The sequence below is a fragment of the Cupressus sempervirens genome, chromosome 8 (genome assembly GCF_028749045.1).
Source record: "Cupressus sempervirens isolate cs-2001-9-10 chromosome 8, ASM2874904v1, whole genome shotgun sequence".
Taxonomy (NCBI): Eukaryota; Viridiplantae; Streptophyta; class Pinopsida; order Cupressales; family Cupressaceae; genus Cupressus; species Cupressus sempervirens.
Genome location: NC_143125.1, coordinates 350,483,250 through 350,507,894, shown reverse-complemented (window position 1 = coordinate 350,507,894; position 24,645 = coordinate 350,483,250). Strand labels below are relative to the sequence as shown.

Below are 24,645 nucleotides of genomic sequence, written 5' to 3'. Positions count from 1 at the left end.
TAGTGCCGCATGAACAGTATTTTGCTACAGTTGGCATGAACAGTATTTTGCTACAGTACGGCGTGAACAGTGTTGGTATGAAATTTACTTATTTTTCCGGCTGATTAGAAGTTTGGAGGGCTGGCCGACTACATCTGCAAAATACTACGGCAACTAATTCTAGGTTTCCTCTGTCAAATTTTAATATTTTGCATAATAATTGTTGAATACAAGTCTGAATAGTTGTTGCAGCCTTTAAGGCAGCTGTAAGTGCACATCTACATTTAAAAATCACCCTTTATTAGCAGATTGAAAGAGTTTCCAGATTTTTCATATACTATTGAATGTGTGCCAAGTGTTTGTGAAAATGTTATGATGTGTATTATGCATTTTAATGTCACTTCATAGTTGTTCGTAAATCTACTCATTGGAAAGCAATTTATTGAGGAAATCAGCTTTATGAGTTTATATACAAAGTGTTTGACAATATTCCTTAAGTTAAATTTCTGCAAGTCAAAGTTCAAATTAGGGGAGTATATTACATGTCTTCAGTGTGAATGATTCCCACCACCAATGATTTAGTCTCATCATAAATGCTTCTTGTCATGGTATTTCATTGCTTGTATTGGATAGGTACTCATTCAAGGCTGCCAGCTAGGACTCATTTCCTTAGCCATCATGCACTCACAAAATTCATGAATACTTTAGTCTTTAATCTCCTTTGTGTGAGTTCTATTCGATCTTGAAATACCAAAATACACAGCCACTTCCCACTATAGGAACAAAAGGAACTAAGAATAGAATTATCATGAGCTACCAGAACTAAAACAAAAAAGGCCACATGGGATAAAGGGATCCCATGCAAAATGGGCAATGCATGATGGGTAGTCACAATAGTACCCTAGGAATAATGTCACCAAACACCATGTTGCACTTATATCCATTGAATATCCACATAAAATGATTAATCATCTTGTACTGTAGTTTTCCTAAAAGTAACAAAACACTCTGTTTCCCAAGCCACATTGCTATGCCTGAAGAAATATTGCATCCTATGAGTTGAAACCACCATTAGTCCCCAATCTAAAAGTACCTTAAGCATCACCTTCCGACCATCCACCATAAACTCAAGTTGGATCCTCCTAAAATCCTAGATATATTTTCCCAAGGACTATAACTGAATAGCCAACACCGTGTCTATTTTACCATGTCCTAGAACATAAAAATCATTATGTAGTCATCCATATGTTTGCTCAACCATGACTACCTTGGTACATTGTAAAGTAAACCGATCTATTACTGTCACACTTAAACTTGGAAAGTCTTCTCCTAGTAACCCTTGTTTGGTAAGCTATCCCTCATCTATGAAATTATGAATCAAATGTTGCCCCTTGACTACACCCTTGAGGCAAAATGGATGGATCCTGGGAGCTCTTGACATAGTGGCCATAGCTCCCTGTGTCACAACAGTTGTATCCTCAATGCCAACCTTAGCTTGTGGTGTCTTTTGATCTCCCTCAACTCTACTGTCCTTTGAACCTATGTCCTCAACGTACTCATCCTCCATATCAGATGTAACCTCAATAAGGTGTGCCTTGCCTTTCCAAGGGCAACTATGACCACGCCCCATGGCTCCTTGCAGGTGAAGCATAACTTCTTCCTCCTTAACTCACTCTAGGACTCTTGATCACGTCTGTAAGATAGAGGTGGTGCATTCGTGCATTAGGGAGAAGCCTTCTAGATGCGGCGAGGTATCAAGATGAAGGGTGGTATCAATGGCCTCATTAAGGCATTCAAGCCTAGAAGCTCAGAACAAACCCTTCAATCTCTCTTAAAGACTCTCTATAGACAACATCACTACATGTTTTTAAGGCATCTCTAATACCATAACTACAAATCATTTGGAAGTCATTGATATATGACTTCATATGTCAAGTTTGTCTCATTATAGCCAACTCCCTCTAATATAACTTTGTATCTTTCCTATCAAATATAATGACAAGTCTCTTAGTGAAGTTTGAATAAGAGTGAAGAATACCAGAGTCTTGGGTCACCAAACTGTGGTGCCACCAATCGTAAGCAACCCCCTCAAGATGCAAAACTGCAAGTTGGATAGCCTCACTTTATGGCATGGGCTTAAGTGATAGGTAGATATCCAACCTGTGCATCCATACTTGTGCACTTGTGCTCCCACTACCATCAAAAGTAGCCAAGGTGAGCTTGTCAAAAGCTCTCTTCAGGTCCCCATTCTATTGGGGCCTAGGACCTCTATCACCTTTGAACTTCATGTTGTCATGACTTTGAGCACAATACTGAGGTAATGGAAATACTTGTTTGGTATCCAAGGGAAGAGCCCTCCACTCATTTGTAGATGCTAATATAGCACACTAAAATCATTTGCTAAACTTGTTTCTCACCAGAAGGGAAATGTGGTAGTAATGGTCTATCTGTGATATGAATTCGAGTTCGTTCTTGTCTATAGTAACCCAAGGTGATGCCATTTGATGATTTAGATCTGTCACTCCTACAACCATTAATTGTTGATCTTGATTTACTCCTGTCATGTCTATTGTACTAACCTCTATGGTGTCCAACTCCATTTCGTCTAATATATCTGGTAAGCTATCCTTGGCTAGATAATGAGAGTTCTCATCAATTCTCTCTTGATCCTCTTGCTAGCCCTATCCATTGCCACCCTGAAGATCACCCATGTCTATAATATCAATCCCACAGGCTAGTAGAATCATGCTCTGATACCACTAGAAGATGTCATTTAGGGAACTCTTTGAAATTTATGAGTTTTTGGTTGCAAATTATCTTTGACAAGAGAATGGAGGTCCTTTGTTTTGTTTACTATTTTAGTAGTCTTTATTTTTTTGTTCTTTTATGGTTTTTTAATTTTTTTTGTATGTTTTCCAAAGATTTATAAATGCGTCCACAATTCAACCAAAACATCTATCCAGAAAACATTATATAATGCTGGAAGTAAACTCATTGGGTATTAATTTCTCCATACAACAATATAGTATGAAATTGTACCAAGGATAGATAACTAGGATCAAATAAATTTTGAACATACAATCTAGAATGCATCTTAGATCTCCAAACTTATAACCTATTGAGTTCGTGTGAAACTTCTTGTGATGATTTGTTTCCTTGTAACTTGATGATCCACATGGGAAACCTATGGAACATTTCTAGCACTTAATAGTATCAAATAAAATTGTATTTAGGATGCCCCTCCTCAAATTGAACTCCAATGCAAGTCCAACACCCTTATCGAAGGTCTATTGCTATTCATGTGCTACATACTAGGTAAGGAATCAAAGAAAGAATACTAGAAAGTTAAGTATCACTCCCACTAAGACCATAGACTGATAATGATAATTTTTGGGCAAGAATTTGCATTTGATGTGCTAGTCCTTGACTTATAGAATTGATACCAATAGCTGGGTAACTCTATGTGACCTGTTATATGTTGAAAGGTTGAGACAATATCACCCTAATACAATTTGCAGTAAATTGGCACCCAATCTGAAATATGTGAATTTCCCCTAAATCTAATGCCAACAACTTGTGCAAGGAGGGAATATAGTGAACAAAGAGAAACGCACTCCTACAACGTATGAATGCAAAGTATACTTTGTGTTGATTCAAACCAATATAGGGTGAGGTGGGGTACACAAATCCTAAGAATAATCACCCTCGTGCATTTGGATTTCTGCAAGGTTGTATGTAGAGATTTGCTATGATTTCTCCTTCCAAATGCCTAGTCTGAATGAGGCCCAAATTTTCTTTATTTTTCCTTCCAAGAACTTTGCACCCAAAATCTCTAGCTCAACTCTCTACGTAAGCTCCATTCATGACAAAGATTGCATTTTGATAGAACAATCGAATCTCCTCCAAAGTTGAAAGAAAATATAAATGGTTTAATACGATAACCTTCCAAACTTGTGATCCAAAGTCTCCCATCCATTGAAAATTTGGCTTTTAACTTTATTTCAATAATATTGAGGCATTTAGGCCTTTATTCAAAGTAACACGATTTATTAGTTGTGCGCTAGGGAATGGGCCCATGGCCCATTTTTTATAGTTTGTTTATTAAATGAATTTAAATTGTTCATAGTCAACTTTGCAAATATTTAATTATTTCCTTATTGGTTAAATAAATATAATCCAGAGCTCAAATTTGGCTTTAGAGCTCCCTTGCGATTCTATGAATCACTTGGTGAGTTCCCCATCCAATCCGTTGGCCTATGGAAACTTGGTGATAGAAAGCGACATGACAACAAGGTGACATTTGAGTTGTCTTATGCCCAAAGTCATCTATTTAGTTCAATGATTGCAAGTCACATCTACTCGACATGACATGCTCTTCATGTCGCCTGTTTCCATAATTTGTCCCTTGTTTTGCAACCAACACAGTTTCTCTACAATTACTACCACTAAAAGTCTTCAAGTCCAAGGATAAAGAATCATATCTTAGATGAGTCTAAGATCAACTATTAACCATGTCGACGAGCATGAAGTTGTCAAGATCAAAATCTATCAACCTTTTAAAGAGGGCAGTCAACAAACAACTATCTATGTATGAGATCAAATATTAGCTAAGTAATTGAGATCAAAATTTATCAAACTTTTAAAGAGGGCACTCACCAAATAATTCTTGAGGTCCAAGATCAAATATTAGTTAAGCCTATGAAGTACTAAGATCAAAAGTTATTAGATTTTTAAACGGGCAATAAAAAAATAGCTTTCTAAGTTTGAGATCAAATATTAACTAATTTAGATAAGTATGATGAATTTATTAATTGTGTAAAAAGAGACCACAAATGAATCAAAGGGACTCAAGAGATTATGATAAGGCCACAGCCAACAATGGGAGCACCAAACGGTGTTCACAAAAAGAACAGGATAGAAAAGCAAACCGAAAAGAGAAAGAGCAAGAAAAACATAAGTACTTCTCACAAGCTAGTAGTCCAGAACTGATGGATACAACTTGAGACAATGGTGCTAATGGTCATGGGCCGTTGCAAGGTACCACTGCAGTAAGGGCGGTGCTACCAAATGTACCCTTTGCGAGGTCTTCCAAATTTGGTGCGGCTCAAAGAAGTAGAGGAAAAGCTAAGCGGCCTCTTCATCCCTGGTAGGGGACCCAAGAATGAAGGAGGTGATGAGCTGGTCCAAAGACTATCTCAATACACAGTATGACTCAAAAGTGTAAACGTAAAGCGATATGGCTTTCTACAGATAAAGTGCAAGACGTCGATGATCGATGCACCTAAAGACAGAGAATAGGCTCCTACACCCTCTGAACAAGCAGTAGAATCTCCCTTTGATCTTATAGTAAATGGGGCAATTAAAAAAAATACGTATTTGACTCCACCTCCCCAAGAGAGCAGACGCAGCAAAATTCATCCTCTTTGTTCATCTGATGGTCAGTCTGAATACATAGCCAATGTGAGCCCACCTTGGAAGACCCCAAATAGATGTGGAGGGCACGAGTCCAGTAGCGAGTGAGGTACCAAGGGCAAAGAATGGTCCCCTCCTAAATATCCATGTAGTGCTCAACATAAAAGTTCATCCTTGGCTTGAGTCCCCATGGAGGTTACTCCAAATCATGATAATGTGTTGCCCATAGATGTCGGTCCTAACACACAAATTCAACTTCTGTCGAGAGTAAAGGAGGTGAGTTGGGGCGTGTAGGGAGAACTATAATGGGGGTAGGCGGTCAACTGAGATCCCAATTGAAACAAGAAGTGCAGAGGCCTAGGTGATAAGCACTGGGCCTCGCCACCAAAATTGACCCACACGACCGCTTAGAAGAGCTATAGGCTAGGTAAGAATATATGTGGCAGCCCTCAAAGGAGTTAGCAAAGCCCTAAAGCCAATGAATAAACCAAACCAAACCAAATATGGTCACTAGCCTGAAGGGATGAGCATTGAACTTGGCCAAGATGATATTGTAGGGGGTGGACTAATGACATCGGATGATAAGCCAAAGCAGAAGGGTGGAATCTCTCAACCAAAGGCAATCAAAATTTCTTAGACTTTTAAAGAGGGCAGTCACAAACTAGTTATCTAACTATGAGATCAAATATTAGCACATTTAGGGAATACAATATATTTTGTCAGTGATCTAGCAATGATCAAAAAATGTAGGTAGATTGAGAGCATTGATGCTACCATAAAAATTAATGTTAATGTGTGCATATGACACAACATCAAAAGATTTATTTTTAACTAATTTATATTTACAAGGTTACTAAATGATCAATCATATCCATGAAAACATACTCAATGAAAACCAATAAATATTATTATATAATTCAAAATAATTTGGGCAACAAATAGGAGATAACATAACAAAAGATTTCACTAACAGCATGGTGAATTCGTGGAATAATGGTAAGGTTAAGGTGAACGGGGTCTACTTTCAAATTACTGAGGATGTGGTTGCTGAAGTCACGGGGATTCCGATGGAGGGGCATAAATTCTTCAGAGACAAGAAGATGTCTTCTAATGCAATCAAGGATTTTGTGAAAAACACTGAAGAGCTGAACAAGCTGGGCAAGAAAGAGACGTTTTTTGTAACGGATACTATAAAGAAGCTCTGGAGGTATGTTCTCTACGCTGTCATTGAATATATAACCCTAGACCCCAGGTTTGATAGGGTTAGGACTCACCATTTTGTGATTCTGAATCATTTTCGCCATGGTAGTAAGATCTCCTTCCCGTATTATCTTTTTAACTCAATGAACAAGGCCATTTCTAGTTTTAAAAAGAAAGCTACCATCAACCCGGCCCTGCATGAGGGTCTTCTGCTTCTGATTCATGAGCATTTCCACGCTCAAACCATTAGCAAAAACCCTATCCAGGGGGCGGATGTTGACAAGAGCAGCTCCAGTTTTTCCTCAGATTCTGACGATGTCGAGAGCATCAGCTCTGATGAGGTTTTTGAGCATTCAGGTAAGAAGACTAAAAGCCATAAGAAGGATTACCCCTCTATCAAATTACCCAGCAGAAAGAGCCCTAGAGGTCATACCCCAGCTAAAACTGGCTCTGCTGAGGTGGAGGAGGAAATGGATACTGATGATTCTGACAAGGTTTCGAAGGAGGAGCTGGATGAGGAGAAACTGAGAAAAAGACAGAAGAGGGAGGGAGAGAGCATGGAGCGCTCCAGTAGTCAGGGAAAGGATTCTCTGCCCATTCCCCTCTCCCCTATACATCCTCAGCCTCCTTTGGAGGAAAATGACAACTCTGGACAGATTGAGGGGGAAGTGCAAGTTAATAACAGAAGGAAGGCTTGGAAGAACTCCAATGTGAGAACGGCCACTATCGGAATCTACAGAGAGGCGATGAACCCCCAACTCCTGGTGGACGACCTCGAGAAGCCTAGACTCAATGAGCTAATTAACCCGGCTATGGTGGCTATTTCTGATAATGCAAGAGAAACGGGCATGAATCTGTTGAACAATGCCCGCAATAGCATGATCGACAACTTCAGATCAATTTGGCTTTTCCATGAGCTTGAGGATGTCAGAGATAGGGTTTCCCAAATGGAAAAAATCAAGAGCAAGACAGGTGCAGAAAGCCAAGGCGACCGGAACAGCTGGGAGACTCTGATGAGGAGAGTAAAAAATATTGAGAACTACAATCACAACCTGGCAAGTCAAATGATCTCCCTCCTCACTTCGATCAACGACAACATCCTCTCTCTCTTGGAAAATCTCAAAGATAGGAACCAGATGGAGGAAGATGATAAACAGAACATAGACAAAGATAGGCTGGATGTGGATAAAGCCAAGGACAGCACTATGGAGCAGGATTTGACGAACGCCCAGGATCATAAGGCAGAAGAGCAACAAGAGTGCGCCGAAGCTGCCCAGACCATGCTCGAGATGGAGAAGTAGTCTGCTAGGTTGGGTCTCTGTCCTTTGGTTTTTGTTTCTCCTGGCTTTGGCTTTTTGTCTGGTCTCTGTTTTTCTGGTTGGTTCTCTGGCCTTTTTAGTGGGCAGTTGTTTCGGGCTGGGCCTTTGGGCTTATTTTCAGCCGTAAGGCTTATGTTTTGGCTGGGCGTTTTTTCGCTTATTTTCAGCCTTTCTTGTTGTTAAACTTATGGGTTTCAGGACCCCTTAAAACCTGTTTACCTTATCAAAAAAATAACAAAAGATTTGAGCATAAGCTTTCCCAACCAATGTTGCAAACTTGCAAATGCAGACTTGCAAATATAGCTATTCTACATTTTTAACTTTTAAGCCAAAAAAAGGAAAAAAAACAATATGAAAACCTGAAAATGAAAGTTCTTTAAAATAATATTAAAAAGACTTCTTTTTATCTCTTCAATCCCCCATTCTTCTGGCCTATCTAGGTACAATTGAAACATTTTAAAAACCCTTATGTTTTTGGAATAATGAATCATTCAATGATGTCTTCGTTCTAATTTACTAAATGTTATTGTTTTGTTTAGCTCTGAGATTTCTTAACTAGTAGGAAAAATTGTATTAACAAGAATAGAAGATAAGATACGATAAGATAAATTTATTAATGTCAAACAACATACCAACATGGGACTAAGGGACTAAAAGTCAACAAATAATGGAAACCACCTTAAATAGGGACACCAATCGGTGTCCACGAAAGATCAAAGTAATAAAGCAACAAAGAAGCAAACGAAGATGCCAAAGATAGGGACTAGGGGTCCTTCCTTGGCCGGAAGAGGTCCACCGCTGAAGGATAAGGAACAGGGCAACCAAGGGTCCCGGAACATCTCTGAATACTATTAGATAAGAAGTTCCACTGTTTGGTGAGTCCAGAATAGGGTCTTACTAATTTGATATGATTGGGAGCAGGAGTGTAGAACTGTCGCTTCATGCCCTTGGTAGGGGACATGGGCACATAAAAGTCAGTGATATGTTCATCCAAATCTTGGTGTTGAGTAAAACAAAGCTATAAAGTATAGTCTTGAAGCTGAGCAGCCTCCTGTAGATAGAGCACTTGGCAATGTTGGTCAATGTAGTCAAATAAAGCCAATAAGGACCTACAATCTTAGAAAAGATAGTGAAACCTCCCTCTAATCTCATAGTAGATGGGACAACAAAAGATGAAGTGAATCTTTGTTTCCATCTCCACCAAGGTACATAAACGACAAATACGATCCTCTCTATTGATGTGATGGTTGATTTGGTATCCAAGCTGGTGGTATCTAACTCTAAAGGAACCAAAGAAGATACGAGGGGCATGGTACTAATGTCGGGTCACATATGTAGGACGGATGATAATCCCATCACGAATATCTATGAAGTGCTCGACATAATGGGTCATTTGTGGATGTAACCCTCTTAGAAGGTTGATCCAAGTCGTCCTAATGTACTGTCTGTAAATATCGAGTCTCACATGCCTGTTCAACTCCTGACGAGAGGGGAGGAGGTGAGCAGGGGCATCTAAAGAAAATTGATATGGAGGGAGACAATCAATCTCAATCCCGATTGAACCCAGTAGAGTAGTGGCATGAGCATACTATCTATGCGCCCTAGTGGATGGATCAAAACCAACAATAGTGACTAATGAGCAGTAAGCTCGGTAGGAATATCTATGTCGATCACTACTTGAATCTACAAAGCCCTAGAGATGGTGAAGAAACCAAACCAGATCGAAGATGACCGCAACTCTGAAGGGGTGATCCTCAAATTCCACCAAAATAACACTGTGGGGAGTTGAATAGTGACATCTAATGATACGCCTAAGGAAAAGTGTCTAAACTTGCTCAACCAAGGACTAGACGTGGTCCAAGAGGGAGGGGCCCCAAATCATTGAGCCATATAAGACTGTGGCTCTGACCAAAGAGTCTAGGAGGGACAATTGGAGGAAGTGTCCTGAAAATGGTGTCTGAAGCACTGCCTCTCTAACATGGTAAGGGAACCCAACCCTTTATTAATCCTAGGCTAAACAACGCATCTCAAGCTGAAACGCGGTCCATAAAAGCGGTTGGGAGACTCTCTTACCTTGATCAATCATCATGCCCTTTTGAAATGTTACTTTTGTTTGCATATTGATACTACACCTTTTATTTCTCTAAAATGATTGTTATAGTTGGGCAGTGGTGTATAAGTGGCATGAAGCAAATCTCTCTCTCTCTCTCTCTCTCTCTCTCTCTCTCTCTCTCTCTCTCTCTCTATATATATATATATATATATATATATATATATATGTTACCCGGGGACACGTTTCCGATAAAAATTGACCCTGTCCCCACATTCCCCCATTCTGGAAACTCGAAAACTTCCGGAAACCTTTCCCTTGGCTGTCCCATAAAATTAATGTTTCAATTTTGATAATTTCTTTGATTTCCACTCTCATGTAAACTCTAAAGTTAAATTATTCAACACAAACATTATATGTTAAGGTTCTATAATTTATATACGCATGTGTTATACATGTTTTTATATGAATATTAAAAATTTCCCTGTATATTTTAAATTTTCCCAACTTTTTATACAGTTGTTCCCACTGCCGTCCCCTACTCTGAGAAAAAAAATCTGTCCTAAAAACCCATTTCCTCGTCCCCCCATCTCGGAAGCCTAGGGTAGCATATATATATATATATATATATATATATACACACACACACACACACACACACACACACACACACACACACCAATACGAATAGAGGCATTGTTCAAAAGACAATCTTAGTTGCATAGGACTAAAGTGTTAGGTTGGCTAACTAAGATTTCATCCAATGTGGACTTTATTTGGAAGAAAGACATTACTCTTAAGCAATCAAACACTAAAAAAAATGGGCTAGTATTTAGTGCAAATATATTGATAACTTCTATAAATTTGGTATTTTATATTAGGATAGGTTGGTCCTTACATCCTCCTTTTAGTAAAGATTGCCACAACAATGCGATTCAATCTTCTAACATAGGGGACACTAGTAGCATTTTTTTTAAGTCAAAGTTTTAGTTGGACACATGATTGATTATGTACCCATGATTATTCTTCTTCACATCCATGAAAGCTTGTTCCCATTAAGGTAGACACTTGGCATTAGTACACTCCTAGAAGATGTTTGGTTGAGAGCATAGTGAGCAGAGTTAGTGGTTGTTCTTGAGTGTCACCTTTCGCACTTGGAAATTAATTGTAGGTATCATCATTCCAGCCAGTAATAATAGAGACACTCCTTGGTTGGTTGAATACAAAGCCATGCTAGTTATTGATTTTCACTTTGGGAATGATATGTTTGATGATGCTTGGGATTGTGCTATATGAATGGGAAAAGTATTTTTCTTGGTGCCTAGTGCCTAGGATCCTAATAAGTAGTGAGATTCTTGGTGCTATCTCCTTAGGATTCTTTGGCAATAGAGATTCCATGTCATTGATTGCAGTTCTCTCAAGTAATTTACTCTGAGTTTTGATGATTATTATTACTCTTGGGGATCCTAGGAGGGAAGCTTGCAATTTCAGCACGATACTTTTATTGGTTATAATCAAAGTAGCACAACATCAACATGGCATATTTCCCCCAACATTGATGTGTAAATCTTCAATCATTCTTGATTCTTGTTTGAACGACTTTGTTGATAAGAGGCTACACTAGCATTGCTTAAGGTCTTTGCGGAGGATAGATTGTAATGTCCCATTTATGTGCCTTCCCAAGTGTCAATGTTTTTTAGAGAATTAGATTATCAATAGGATTCCTATAGGCTAAACAATTGCATAGGGAGCCCTTTCAAGGGTCTTGTGGAGTTCTAGCGAAGCTTGCATGGCATTTCAGGAGCTTTGAGTCGGTATGTTTTATTTTAGGAGGGCTTCTTATTTTTTCATGAGACAAGTAGTTTGCTTGCCAATCATCAAGAACTTGTGGAGCCTTGTGGGGGGCTTTATGAGCCATTCCAAACACTCACAAGTGTTCTATTTCTTAGAAGGATACCTACGTTTTAGGAGACTAGGAGATGTTTGATGCATTAGTGCCTTGTCTGGAGTTTTCCGAACGTTGCCTTTCTGGCCTTTTGGTAATTTGAGCTCTCAGTGTATGACGAGTACTTGTATGACCCTCTCTCCTACTCAACTCGTACAATTTTTCCATTCAACCTGTCACCTTTGATGAACCTTACTCCGCATAACCTTCCATACAATATATCACCTTTGATGAACCTCAGTCTGTACGAACTTAAATGTATATACATTGTGAGTATTAAACAAATCACTTGAATACAAGAATATATGTTTAGATGTTCAGATGATCTTGTCAATCATAAATGAAAGGTGTTTGTCTTAAAGGGGACTTCATAACTGTTTTTAAAAGTCTAGTTGTGGAGAGAGAAAAATGGTTGTTGGTTCAGTTTAATCACTTCTTAAATCTGACTCTTGTTTTTATGAAGGATAATTCTATAGATCCCTTTTCCAAACTAAATTCTTGCCAAGATAAAATAAGTGTAGTAAAAAATCATTATATATCCTACCAATTCTACAGTAATACACACCTGCGTAAATGACCCATACCAACAGGTCTGTGAAGATTTAGTGAAAGGTACTGTATAATTCATATTTACTTGGATGTTTATATGCATTCTTTTACAAAATGTAATTAGGTTACATGCATCTATCGAGATTATTAGACACATCACTCAAATGCATGAGCATATGTCTAGGAACTCGCATAATTTAGGAAAAAGAAGTGAGAGGTAGTCTTCAAGGATTTCAAACAAAATTTAACTGGTTTTAAATCTTTGGTTGTGGAGAGAACCCATATTAACTCACCTTTAAATTGTTTAAAAGAGATACCCCAGTTGACCTTAACTTTGAATCAAAATTTATTTCGTTACTTGAACATGGATCCAATTTCACAGCTTCATCCAAAGCCTGATACACTGCACCATTGTCAAATCCTTGCTCTGGTAACATGACCATTGCTAATGGTGGACATGGAAGAAGTGCAATCTAAAAAGACAAAGCATTGCACTGTTAAACAAGAAGCTCTAATCAACAAAGTGCTAAAATATAATAGTAAAACCTTAAGTTTTGAACTACATATATATTGGCTGTAATCTTTACAACCTTGAGATGCACACGAAGTTCTGGATGGAATGAATGGAAAGCAGTGAATTCTAGATTCCCAGGCTCTGGTGGAAAAGACAATTTTGGAACTTTACATTTCCCCTTTCTGAAAGGATACTGAACTCCATCTTGTGGAGATAGATCAATCATCAATGAATGTTGACGACCAGTCATTTCTTCATCAATTTGTCCCTTTTCATCAAAAATTCCAAAGACAAGATTGTCTATGGCAGAACCTGCATAACACTCCTCTGGTACCTGCATTTTGATACCAAGCACTGAACATACAGATGAACTAAATATACCAGTTCAAAAAGAATTTATCATCAAAAAAAAGCTTTTAGGACCAATGGAGCTAGTTGAAAATTAAAAAGTCTATTTTAACTAATTTATGATCAAATGGATGAGAAAAACTGTTTCTGGCCATCCATACCACAGATATCACTCTCAGTTCCCTCATTAGAAGTTGAAAATGTTTCTCGAGTAAAATTTTAGACTGCGCCTCTGAAGAAATGCGAATATAACCTGCAAAAGTAAGTCTTAAATTATGAATTAAAATATATGCAGCATGCAGACTTCAGGAAGCAAAAGCAACTACAATTTATTGCCAAAGCTCATTTGATGGTTAAGAACTTATTATCCGTAAACTACGTCACTTCCATTCAGAAACATAAGATATGCATCAAGATGAATAACTAAGTAAACTTTTGGAAAAAGCCACATATAATTGTAAAATAATGAAGAAATAATTTGTTTGCTTATATCTCAAGCAAACACAACCATATTGCCAGACTACAAGGTTAAAATAATCCAACAACTTGTGTGTATAAAGGCAACAGAAAATTTGATTTGTATATAATATATAGAGCTTACAATGGTAGTAGGAAAAATGGGAAGTTCAGTTTAATTCTGAACTTTCCTCCAAGTTCATGATCAAAGGAGCTATAAGTTTAATGCAATTAACAAAAGTCAAACTGTAGGTGCCCATTTATTTTTAATTTTTACAAAAGAGTGTCTCATACACCATATTGACAAAGAAAAAACAAGCTTAATCTGTACCTATTCATGTAAGCCTCTGTCTACATCTATATATGAAATATTTTAAGATATAAGAAAATCAGGAAAACATGTTTCAAATCCCTCTCTGACCTACTTTCATTTCTGATATATATTATGACTGGATTCTGAGTTGAGGATTGAGGGACTTTGGCTGACAGGGCTGACAGATAGACTAGCACATATGATATGCTGCGGAGGCCCACATTTTTGAGACCCAATATGGATGTTGTCAGTGTTGAGCCTGAGGCGGCTCCTTTTGCTGACGACATAGTGATAAACTTTATAGAGTGGGATGCTTTGCCGCAAGGAATAAAGCAACATTTGAATTTTGATTGATTCTTGACTCAGAAGTGGAAGCATTCCAGAGTGAGGCTGACACTTGGGAGAAAGAGGCCTCAATAGACAGATTTGAGTGAGGTTGCCAATAAGATGACACTGGAGCATTTCGATGGTAGTGGGAAAGTCACAAGTCGAGCATGTATCCATAAGCTCGACACTTATTTGGCTTTGCATCCTAGATATGAGGTGGACGCTATCAAGTTTGGAGTGCTACATTTGGATAGAGCTACTAATGATTGGCGGTACTATGGGTTAGTTTTCTTGCGGCATGATCAGATCACTTCCTATCAAGAGTTCATGGATCGTCTAATCAAGAGGTTTGATAGGAAGGATCCCAAGGTGTACTTCTGGAGTTGTCTCAGCTGAGTTAGTCTAGTGGTTTAGAGTGATATATCAATGAGTTTCAGAAGTTATGGTTTACGATATATTAGAGCACAGATGTATGATGTTGTTTATGGAGGTATTGGTTGTGCCACTCTGTGGATGGGTAAAGTCATTGGACCCATCTTCTTTACACTAGGGGATGAGGAAAGCATGCCTCTTGAAGCAAGGTTGCCTCGAAATCTTCTGTTCCTCTACCTGCAGATGAGGAGTCCTCGCTAGTGGTTGAGGACAATAGGAAGTTAGTGGGGTAGTTTGTTGGTATGTCTAGAGATGAACCAAGAAGGAGACAACTTTGCTATTGCTGCAAAGGGCCTTTCTCTAAAGGTCATACTTGTGCATTGACGCTGAAAGGAGCAACGAGCCATGGCATGTGGGTTTATACAAATATTGTTGAGGGAGAGTTATCAAAGCAGCCTGAGGATGAGAATGAGGATAGTCATAGTGGTAGTAGAGTTTATACTATCATGAGTGTTTATAGTCTCGTATTTGACTCACATATTCAGGATTTGCATTGGGTGTACAGTGCTTTGTGCCTAAGTTGGATTGTTTGTAGGATGATTGGATAGGTACAATGAAGAATAAAGTGTTGAGAACTCCTATGGACTTGTCTTCTAGTGATGTCTTGACTTCTACATCATCAACACAATTGTCAAGTATTGTGTTGCATGTCATGTTATTGGTTTTGATGATGTTACTAGCATACAATTGGTTCAGTGAAGATAGGGATGTCATATGCTTCTTATGAGATCCTAGTGGAGGTTTCAGTGTGATGCCCAATTACTTGAGGACAAGCACTCTTGGGGAGGGAGGAATATAATGTCCCCATTTTGGGTGAGCTTTTGCAGATGATTGACTTAGTTCATTACAGTGACCCTTGTGAGCTGTCAAAGTGATTTGGTGGTCTCACTGGTAGACTTACTATTCTTAGTAAGTCTAATTCGAGCAATTGCCATATTTGGCAGTGCAAATAATGGTGCTGGCAATTGGTCATCACTTGCATCAGATGGGGCTATTTATTGCACAAGCTTATATTTATTAATTATTTATTAAAAGATTCATTATTATAATAGCACTTTATTATAATAATGTTATAAAATGATGTTGTGTTGGTGAAGCTTCTTAGGTGAAGTTGCATTTGGGAAAATGCCAATGGGCGTTGCACACATGAACCCATTTGATGAGACATCGAACTATTGACTAGTTTTTTTTTGTCTTTGTGAGAATTTTTTGAGATTGACGTATTTTGTGCCCTTGCCGAAGTATAAAGGTTTGAGTTGAGAAGTGCATTTGAATCACAACTGAGGTATAGTGATTTCAATATATTATGGCTATTTATTTAATCTCCCTTACTGTAATCGTCTGTCACTGGGAGTTACTGTTAGGGTTACTAGCTGAAGGAAAAGATATATTTCATTGCAATTGTGGGGGTTGCAAAGCATTAGATTTCTTATTAGAATATGGAGTTCAAATGTCTGGCTATAGCATGTTTTTTCCCTTGCTACCTGCAAGGGTTATAATTCACCCATAGATTTTTGTATGCCCGGGTATCTGGAGTCTGGACATTGGGCATTGTGGTATGATTGAAATTTAATTGTACACTCAAGGTGATCGATCAATTTAATTATCTTAATACCAGGTCCCTCAATATGGCATTTTAGATTTGGTAGAAGTTGGCATCCAATCAGTTTAAAGGATGGGCATTTTTACAATTCCAAGGCGGCTAGATTTGATGAATTGATTCTGAAATCAAGGACAAAATACACCTGTGATTCTGGTGTGGAAGACTGTTGAGTATATTTTTGTGGTTGTCAATTGGCCTTGAGGCAGCGTTTGGAATTATTGTGGACCCTGCGATTAATGATTGTGTTTGGTGATTAAACCTTATGAGCCTGTGTTCCTTTTATCTGTTGTGCGATTATCAGTGAAGGTTTCTGATAAAAGGTTGCACTGGAGTTTGACAGCCTGTAAACATATCTGGGGTGACAATGGAAATCTGAGGGGCTGCATCCACTTTATTGAGACCTCCGATTCAAATTAGAAGGCTAAGCAATCAGCAATCAATTGCATAGGCTTGTGAAAACTAATCAGACGCCCACTAACATTTTTGAAGCCTCCATATAACATTGGGAGACTTTGTTTTTGCTACAGGAAACCATTTAGAGGCTTGGCAATCAATCTGGAAGAGGTTTGCAGTTCAAGTTGCATTTGTAAAACTCATGACAAATACAGGTTCTGAATTTTAGTTTGCAAAGCTTATTGTTTGATGCAAATGACTATGTAATTCACTAAGAATTGTTATTTGGTTTATATTTTAAAAAGTGCAATAAAGACTTAATTTCTAAACATAGTTAGCATTTAATCAGTATTCAACACTGTCATTCCTTATCCTTTAAAGATTTTCAAATTCAAAATATTTACACCACAACGAGGAAGTATATAATTTGTGGACTTTCATCTTAGTCAGTGGGAATTGGCACTCGCAGTGATAATAAATTTGATTGCCTAGTGTTTGTCAAAATACCAAACTTTTAATTAGTGAGGAAACTGATGTTATTTAAGATATAACCGGTTAAGGGTTATTAGTGAGGAAATCAGTTGTTATAAATAACACCACAAGACTAAGCACATTGCAATAGAATATCATTTTCTGGGAGAAAAGGTGTTGGAGAAAGAAGTGAAAACATTTGATTAGTGAGGAAACATGTTATTTAAGATATAACCGGTTAAGGGTTATTAGTGAGGAAATCAGTTGTTATAAATAGCACCACAAGATTAAGCACATTGCAATAAAATATCATTTTCTGTGAGAAAAGGTGCTGGAGAAAGAAGTGAAGATGGACTAAGTTAGCTCAAAGGAATAAGTTGAAAATATCCTCACAAAGCCATTACCCAAGTCATTCCCTTATCTGAATAGAAGCAAGATCCTACTGTTGCATCAATCCAAAGGATTCATTGCATATCTTATAGTGGGTTGCTGTAATGGGGACTACTTCTCATCAGTAGTAATTGGTCAGAAATTTGTTGGAGATTTATAGATAGGTGATACATGTTTGAATGACACATTTGACATTGTTTTCAAAGGGGACAAGTACAGAGAAGACCAAAAGGGTGAGAACTACAATCAACATTAGCAGAATGTGAGAAAATGAATTAGCTTAGGGGGGAGCAACCTGATGATGCATGATAGACAATGTTGCCAAGATTGTATCTTGGTGATCTCGGTGTTCCCATCAATACCAAAGGGGGAGATTGTTGGCATAATTAATGCAACTTGTTTTACAAAAATGATATAGTGCATGATTTATGGTCAATTGATCATTATTGCGTTGTCATTCATGTCAACTTGAAGGTTGTCTATTAAGTGTTTACTGGGGAGAATTGTTCTAGTATTTGCCGAGTAAAAATCCAGTACAATTTCATGTACTCCACGCAAGTATGGAGATAGCTATGATAGATTAAAGTGCAATAAAATAGCTATGATAGATTAAAGTGTAATAGTTTTATTGGGTTGAATAGTTTGTAATAGACAATGAATGATTTGATAGGTCCATCAAATCTATGATGATTCAAATGTTGTAATTCAGTATTTATGTTCTATACTCAATTATTTAATCATTGTTCCAATTGCGCATGATTTGATTCATGGGAAGACATCTTTTGGATCAATTGAAGTATGCTCAGGAGAAAATGCAAGAAAACTTGGAACAGTTTAAGTTTGAAATTACAGGCTGATAGCTCTCTCTCTCTCTCTCTCCCTCTCTCTCCCTCTCTCTCTCTCTCTATATATATATACATACATAATTTGTACAAGTCTTCTATATAAAGAGACATTGACAAAAATACTTCTAGACACATATGATAGCAGTAAAAATAATATTCAAATATCTACAAGGAACAATTGATTACGGTCTTGGTATCCTCATGATGATGAGTTTACTCTAAAAGTGTTCAATGATGTAGACTGGGCAGGAAACATGGATGATAGAAAAAGCACAAGTGGTGGTGCAATCTTCCTAGGTGGGAAACTTTGTCATGGATCAGTAAAAAGAAAAATTGGAACTCACAATGCACAACAAGGGTACAATAAGTAGCAGCCTCCAGTAATTGCTCACAAGCTGTATGGATAAAGCAAGTCTTGGAAGGGATTGATGAGAAGATCAGAACCAATGACCATCTTTTGTGATAACACCAATGTAATAAAAATATCAAGGAATCTAGTGCAGTGCCCCAAGAATAAACACATTGCAATAAAATATCATTTTCTGTGAGAGAAGGTGCAGGTTTAAGAGCTGAAGATGGACTATTTGAACAAGGAATAAGTTGCAAATATCTTCACAAAGCCATTATCTGGGGTCATTCCCCTACCTGAATAGAAGCAAGATCCTATTGTTACATGAATCGAGAGGATTCATTGCATACCTTACAGCAGGTTGATGTGATAGGGGCTACTTCTTAGGGGGAGTAGTTGGTCAGAAATTTGTTCGAGATTTATGGGTAGGTGACTTGTGTTTAAGTGGCACCATTGGCATTGTTGTTAAAGGAGGACCAGTACAAGAAGGCCTAAAGGGAGTACAATCAACAATAATTGAATAGGAGAGGATGAATCAGCTCAGAAGAAGCAACCTCGTGATGCATGATTGCTGATGTTGCAAAAATTGTATCTTGGTGATCTTGGTGTTGCCATCAATGCCAAAAGGGGAGATTGTCGGCATAACTAAGTCAACTTTTTTTACAAAAAATGATATAGTGCATGATTAATGTTCAATTAATCAATTATTTTGTTGTCATTCATGCAACTTGAAGGTTGTCTATTAACTGTTTACCCGGGAGGATCGTTCTAGTATATGCAGAGTAGAAACCCAGTGTGTGGTTGTATTGTGTACTGAATTGGAGTGTGTGGTTGATATCAAAGACTCAGAGATGTCTCAAGATGATGTATGTACAATTTCATGTACTGCACAAAAGTATGGAGAAAGTTATGATAGATTGAAGTGTGATAGTTTTACCGGGTTAAATAGTTTGTGATAGACAATGAATGATTTGATTGGTCTATCAAATCTATGACGATTCAAATGCTGTAATTCAAGATTTAAGATCTATACTCATTTATGTGAGCATTTTTCCAATTGCACATAATTTGGTTTACAATAAGACATGTTTTGAATCAATTCAAGTATGTTCAAGAGAAAATGCAAGAATACTTAGAATGGTTAAAATTTGATCCTGAACTAGTAGTGTTTGGGCCGACTCTAATAGATCTTTCACGATTTAAAATTGATTGATGATGTGGAATTAATGGGTTATGTTGAATTAGTCATACATTGGTCATTGTAATCGAATATATTGAAGTCATGCAAGTATATTGGAAAAGTACAAAAGACCATATGTTCTATGTTGAATTGGTCTGCAGTTCAAATTGGTGATGGCATGGACTTGATTAAGGTCAAATTAGGGTTTGGTAAAACATTTTTGTAGGACTAAGGTGAATTTCAAGTTAAAAATGTTATGGTTAGGGCAATAGCCCCTATTGAAATGTGTATTTATATAACAAAATGTTGTAGTTGCAAGTGTGATGATCATGATTGGTGTATGCAATCAAGTTGATAGTTGAATTCCTTTACTCAGAAGTAGATGTTGAGTTAATTGGATCTATACAAGCAATTGAGAAGTGCTCTTCCAAGATTATTCACCTTGTTGAATCTAGTAGGTTCTCAAGTTTAAATCTCTTGACAAGGTGAGAGAGTTCCTAACATGCCTCTTAAAACCACCGATGTGCACATCATGAAGAGATGCAAACAATTGAATCTAAGAATCTGAATGCAAGGTAGGGGTATTTGTGTCTCCCCTCAACAAAGTCAACCAAACCACGAAGGCAATGTAAGTACCAAATCAAATAGAAGATGGCCTCAATGCTAAAGGGCCTGCCCTAAACTCTACAAGAATGATACTATGAGGAATGGACTTCTTGCACCTAATGATGTCTTGAAGGGGAAAAACAATGTCTCTTGAGAAGAGCCAAATAGCCATACTCCTTGTCTGAAGGGCAAGTCTCATGGTGAACCTAGGACCAAAGAACTTGACCCCTATGTAAGAGGATTAAAGGCAATCCAGGATGCTTATTTCAAGATCATTCAAGAAAAATACATTTGGAAGAGACAAACAAGAAAGGGATTTGCAAGTTGTTGAAGATTGGCTTTTTGGGAACTAAAAACTTCCAAGGAGAATGGTATTTGTAGGTGCAGAAGATCACCCAAGAATGTAATGTCCCCTTATTCAATTTTTTTGGATTTGTCTAATTTTTCCTAAAATTGCAAGAGCCTCTTTGTGTTTAATTCTACAAATAATAATAATGTGTGTAATTTGTATGGTGACTATATTCTTTTAATGAAAGGATTAATTAATGCAATGGTATTATATTGACACTATATAAAATTAGATTGCCCAACAATGATTGCATATTTATAAAATGATGATTTCCTTGAGCTCACTCCCGTTAGGTACACATACCAATATATATGAATTTTCTCTTGAAAAAAGTATTAAAGATTTTCTAGGAGTCAAATTTAATGTAAGTGCAATAATAATTGTAGTGTGCATATAATTATTGATGTGAAATTATCAATTTGAATAGGATAAGAGTAATATAAACTTAATAGATAGATGCTTAAGTTGTGAACTTATATTGATAAGTTTGTTGATCTAAGTATATTGACTCAATCCTTATCTCTAGGTTTTCTATGTACACACACACACACTTGATCTCCTATTGTCTAGTACATGCCCTCTACTTGATTATGCAAAATAGATATAAAAGACTAAATGACGAATTTCCCTTCCTTTATTCCAAAGACCAAGTATTAATGTTCTTATGTCGTTTGGTGTGTCCATTTCAATGCACGAGTTTGATCATAGCTTGTGTCTTTTCCTTTATGCATGTCTTCTTTCTAAATAACTTCCTATCACAACCGCTACTTTATTAATCTAAAGCTTCTTAACAACTTAAATTTGCATATTATAAACACATTGATAATTTTATAACATCATCTCCTTGACAGCAGTATGAGCTGAAAATCTAGGTGGAGTATCGCTTGTGTTGTAGAAATATACCTAGGTGAAGAGTATTGCCTCTTGGTTCGAATGTTTCCTGTCTATAATATTAGTTTATTAACACTAATTACTGCTTCGTGCTGAAGCAAAAAATCCAACATTGACTGCATGAGAGATCACAATGGTGATTGGATAACCTTCTATCACCGTTGACCAAGTAATTGTAGTGTTGATAGATATTAATATATTTATTCGATGTCAATATATTACTCCCATGAAGATATTGTTTTAAGCTCCACCATCCCCCCTCCATTCAATTTTGACTGCAATTATGATAAGTGTTTGTCGTACCTCTCCTCATCATCGTGTAAATTGATATTACTATCAGATATAATCACTATATGTATTATTAAAATTTGTTATATATTCAGGTCACTATTCGAAAGAAGGCTTGCTCATGTGCCAACATATACTCTATTTGGTCAATGTAAACAGCCACTCCATAAGGTCCTAATGCTTAATTGTTAATACACTGCATAAGTCTATCTAGTTGTGTCCCTTATCCTCAACAATAAATTATTTTCATATAAATAGTTGAGTGCCAAGCAAAAAGAAAGTGACTGTGCATGAACTTGAGCCCAAACAAAAAATCTAAAAGGGGGCCCACACCTAGCCCCACCATTGCCACATCACGCCCATTTAGATTACGGGTTAACCTTCTCTTCCCTTTTCCATAGTAGGGGTAGGGGTAGGGGTGCCTACATAAACAAATTATTATAGTGCGGCGAGGCTACTATTCGCTAGCTTTGTAGGGACCTTTGCACGCACCATTGCACCGATTGAATCTTTGCTTGTCCACACGTAACATGGGTGGGAATAGACTTGCACTAGTACAATGTAACTTGATAAAAAAAAAATTGATCCGTAATAGGCCGAAGCCATTATTTATTGTGATTAGTTATTATTATTAGTTAAGCTCGAGTAGACTCGAACCAAGACCTTTGAGATAAGAGGCTCACAATTTACCGTTGTATTGTAGGCTCTTGCATGTAACTTGATAAATATTATTATACTATAGTTCACCATTATTTATTTTATTAATGTCCATTTATATTATAATTATTTTATTTTGTATTGTCAATTATTCATTATATATTAATGTTTATTTTAAAAATTACTATTTTTACTTTTTTCAATCTTATTGTTAATGATTTATTATTCTTGAATACTATTTTAGATAGGAGATCACGTAATTAGGGTTTTAGATAGCGGGATATGACATACAATACTCAGTTTAAGGCCCCATTCAAGGGTTTCGTTGTTGCATCAATTGATACATTTAAGAGTTTATTTGACAAATTTTTGTCAAGCATTTCATAGCAGGGTTCAGATTGGATTTATCAGAAGACTTGTAGAGTTTATTGTTGGATCTTACTGGGGACACCATATCTAGGCAGGCTGAACCATTCTTGCTTGAATGGTAATTGTCCCAAGGAGTGGTATAGGTTTCTAGGAAGGTTCGCATCAAATTTCTACAACCAAATTAGAACACAGAGTTTGATCAGAAATTGCCAATAATCCTATTCATCAACAACCTACCAACCTCCACTTGGGTGTTTGGATGTAGGTTGCTAGGCAACCCTAGAAATTGGGAGAAACCAAGGTTATTATAGATTTCCAGAATTATGACATGTTGATTGCTCCTATTAAATGAATGATATCAGATTTGTTCTTATCATATGCTGATGCATATTGGCTAGCATTTAATAGCTGATACATCTCTGTTAGTTAAGTTATTTAATACTAAGCATTCAGAAGTTGTTCCTTGTTATATTCCTACATTAATTCAAATATATGAAAAAAAACGCAGAAGATAATATTACAAAAATACAAAATAATCAGAAAAGACAAAACCTTTCAAATAATATCTAGAACAGAGCTGGATATTTCATATACATATGGAAAGGGGAAGTTAATGATTAAGGAGGACACAAAGCATGCCGCAAACCAATAAATATTACAGAATTAGTTGTTGCAAATGGAATATAGTTATCTAACTATTACACACCACAAGCACACTTTCCAGGGACTTGTCAAGATGACGGTAAGTAAGATGCAACATCTCAGGGACAAGGTTAAGGTTTGCATATGATTTATCATCGCAGACCATATTGGCAACAGTAGCTTAGAGCTATATGTTTACAATTGCTTAAGGACAAGGAATTTTAGGCGGGAGTACTTGTCATGTCCCCTTTTGTTTAAAATTGAAATTTGATAAATAATAATGATGCTTCCATGTGTTAATTGGGCATGCATAGGAAGAACAATTGATCGAATATTTAATATTGTTCAGTTTTTTGCAATATAAAGAGGGCAATTATGCATTAAAATAAATATTTATAAGGTTCAGGTATTGGAATTCGTACCCTTTTGATGATCCATGCAGCACAAAGTCCCAAAAAAGAAATGACCATCACAAATGGGATGGGATTTGATACAGCGATCACAATACAAACCTAATTCATAAGGAAATTGGCCAAGATGGTAATTTATTTATTTCTCAAGAGTCTTTTTGGTCTTCAATATATATGTACGAAAAGTAAAAAATTCATTATCATTATGCCTCCAAGGATGTTGGAAATCTCCAAAGATTTGTACAATGTTCCCAAAAAGTTGAATCTACATTTTAAAAGAACCACTATACTCCTCTTGGCCCATTGTACTCCTCGCCACTATCATAACTCATTTATAAACAGATTAGTGCTCTCTAAG

General features: G+C 37.0%; 1 protein-coding gene across 7 annotated transcripts in view; it reads right to left on the bottom strand.

Moving 5' to 3' along the window:
- Window positions 1-24,645, bottom strand: part of GMI1 (gamma-irradiation and mitomycin c induced 1) — a 393,394-nt gene that overhangs the window by 33,755 nt on the left and 334,994 nt on the right. For 5 of the 7 annotated variants that reach the window (XM_089797668.1, XM_089797669.1, XM_089797671.1 and 2 more), the window contains exons 31-33: window positions 13,478-13,569; window positions 13,045-13,302; window positions 12,748-12,927 (exon numbers count right to left, since the gene is read on the bottom strand). In XM_089797668.1, coding sequence (XP_089653794.1) covers window positions 12,748-12,927; window positions 13,045-13,302; window positions 13,478-13,569 — 530 coding nt within the window. The remainder of the gene's footprint in view (window positions 1-12,747; window positions 12,928-13,044; window positions 13,303-13,477; window positions 13,570-24,645) is intronic. The other 2 variants (XM_089797673.1, XM_089797674.1) reach the window with 1 other exon arrangement.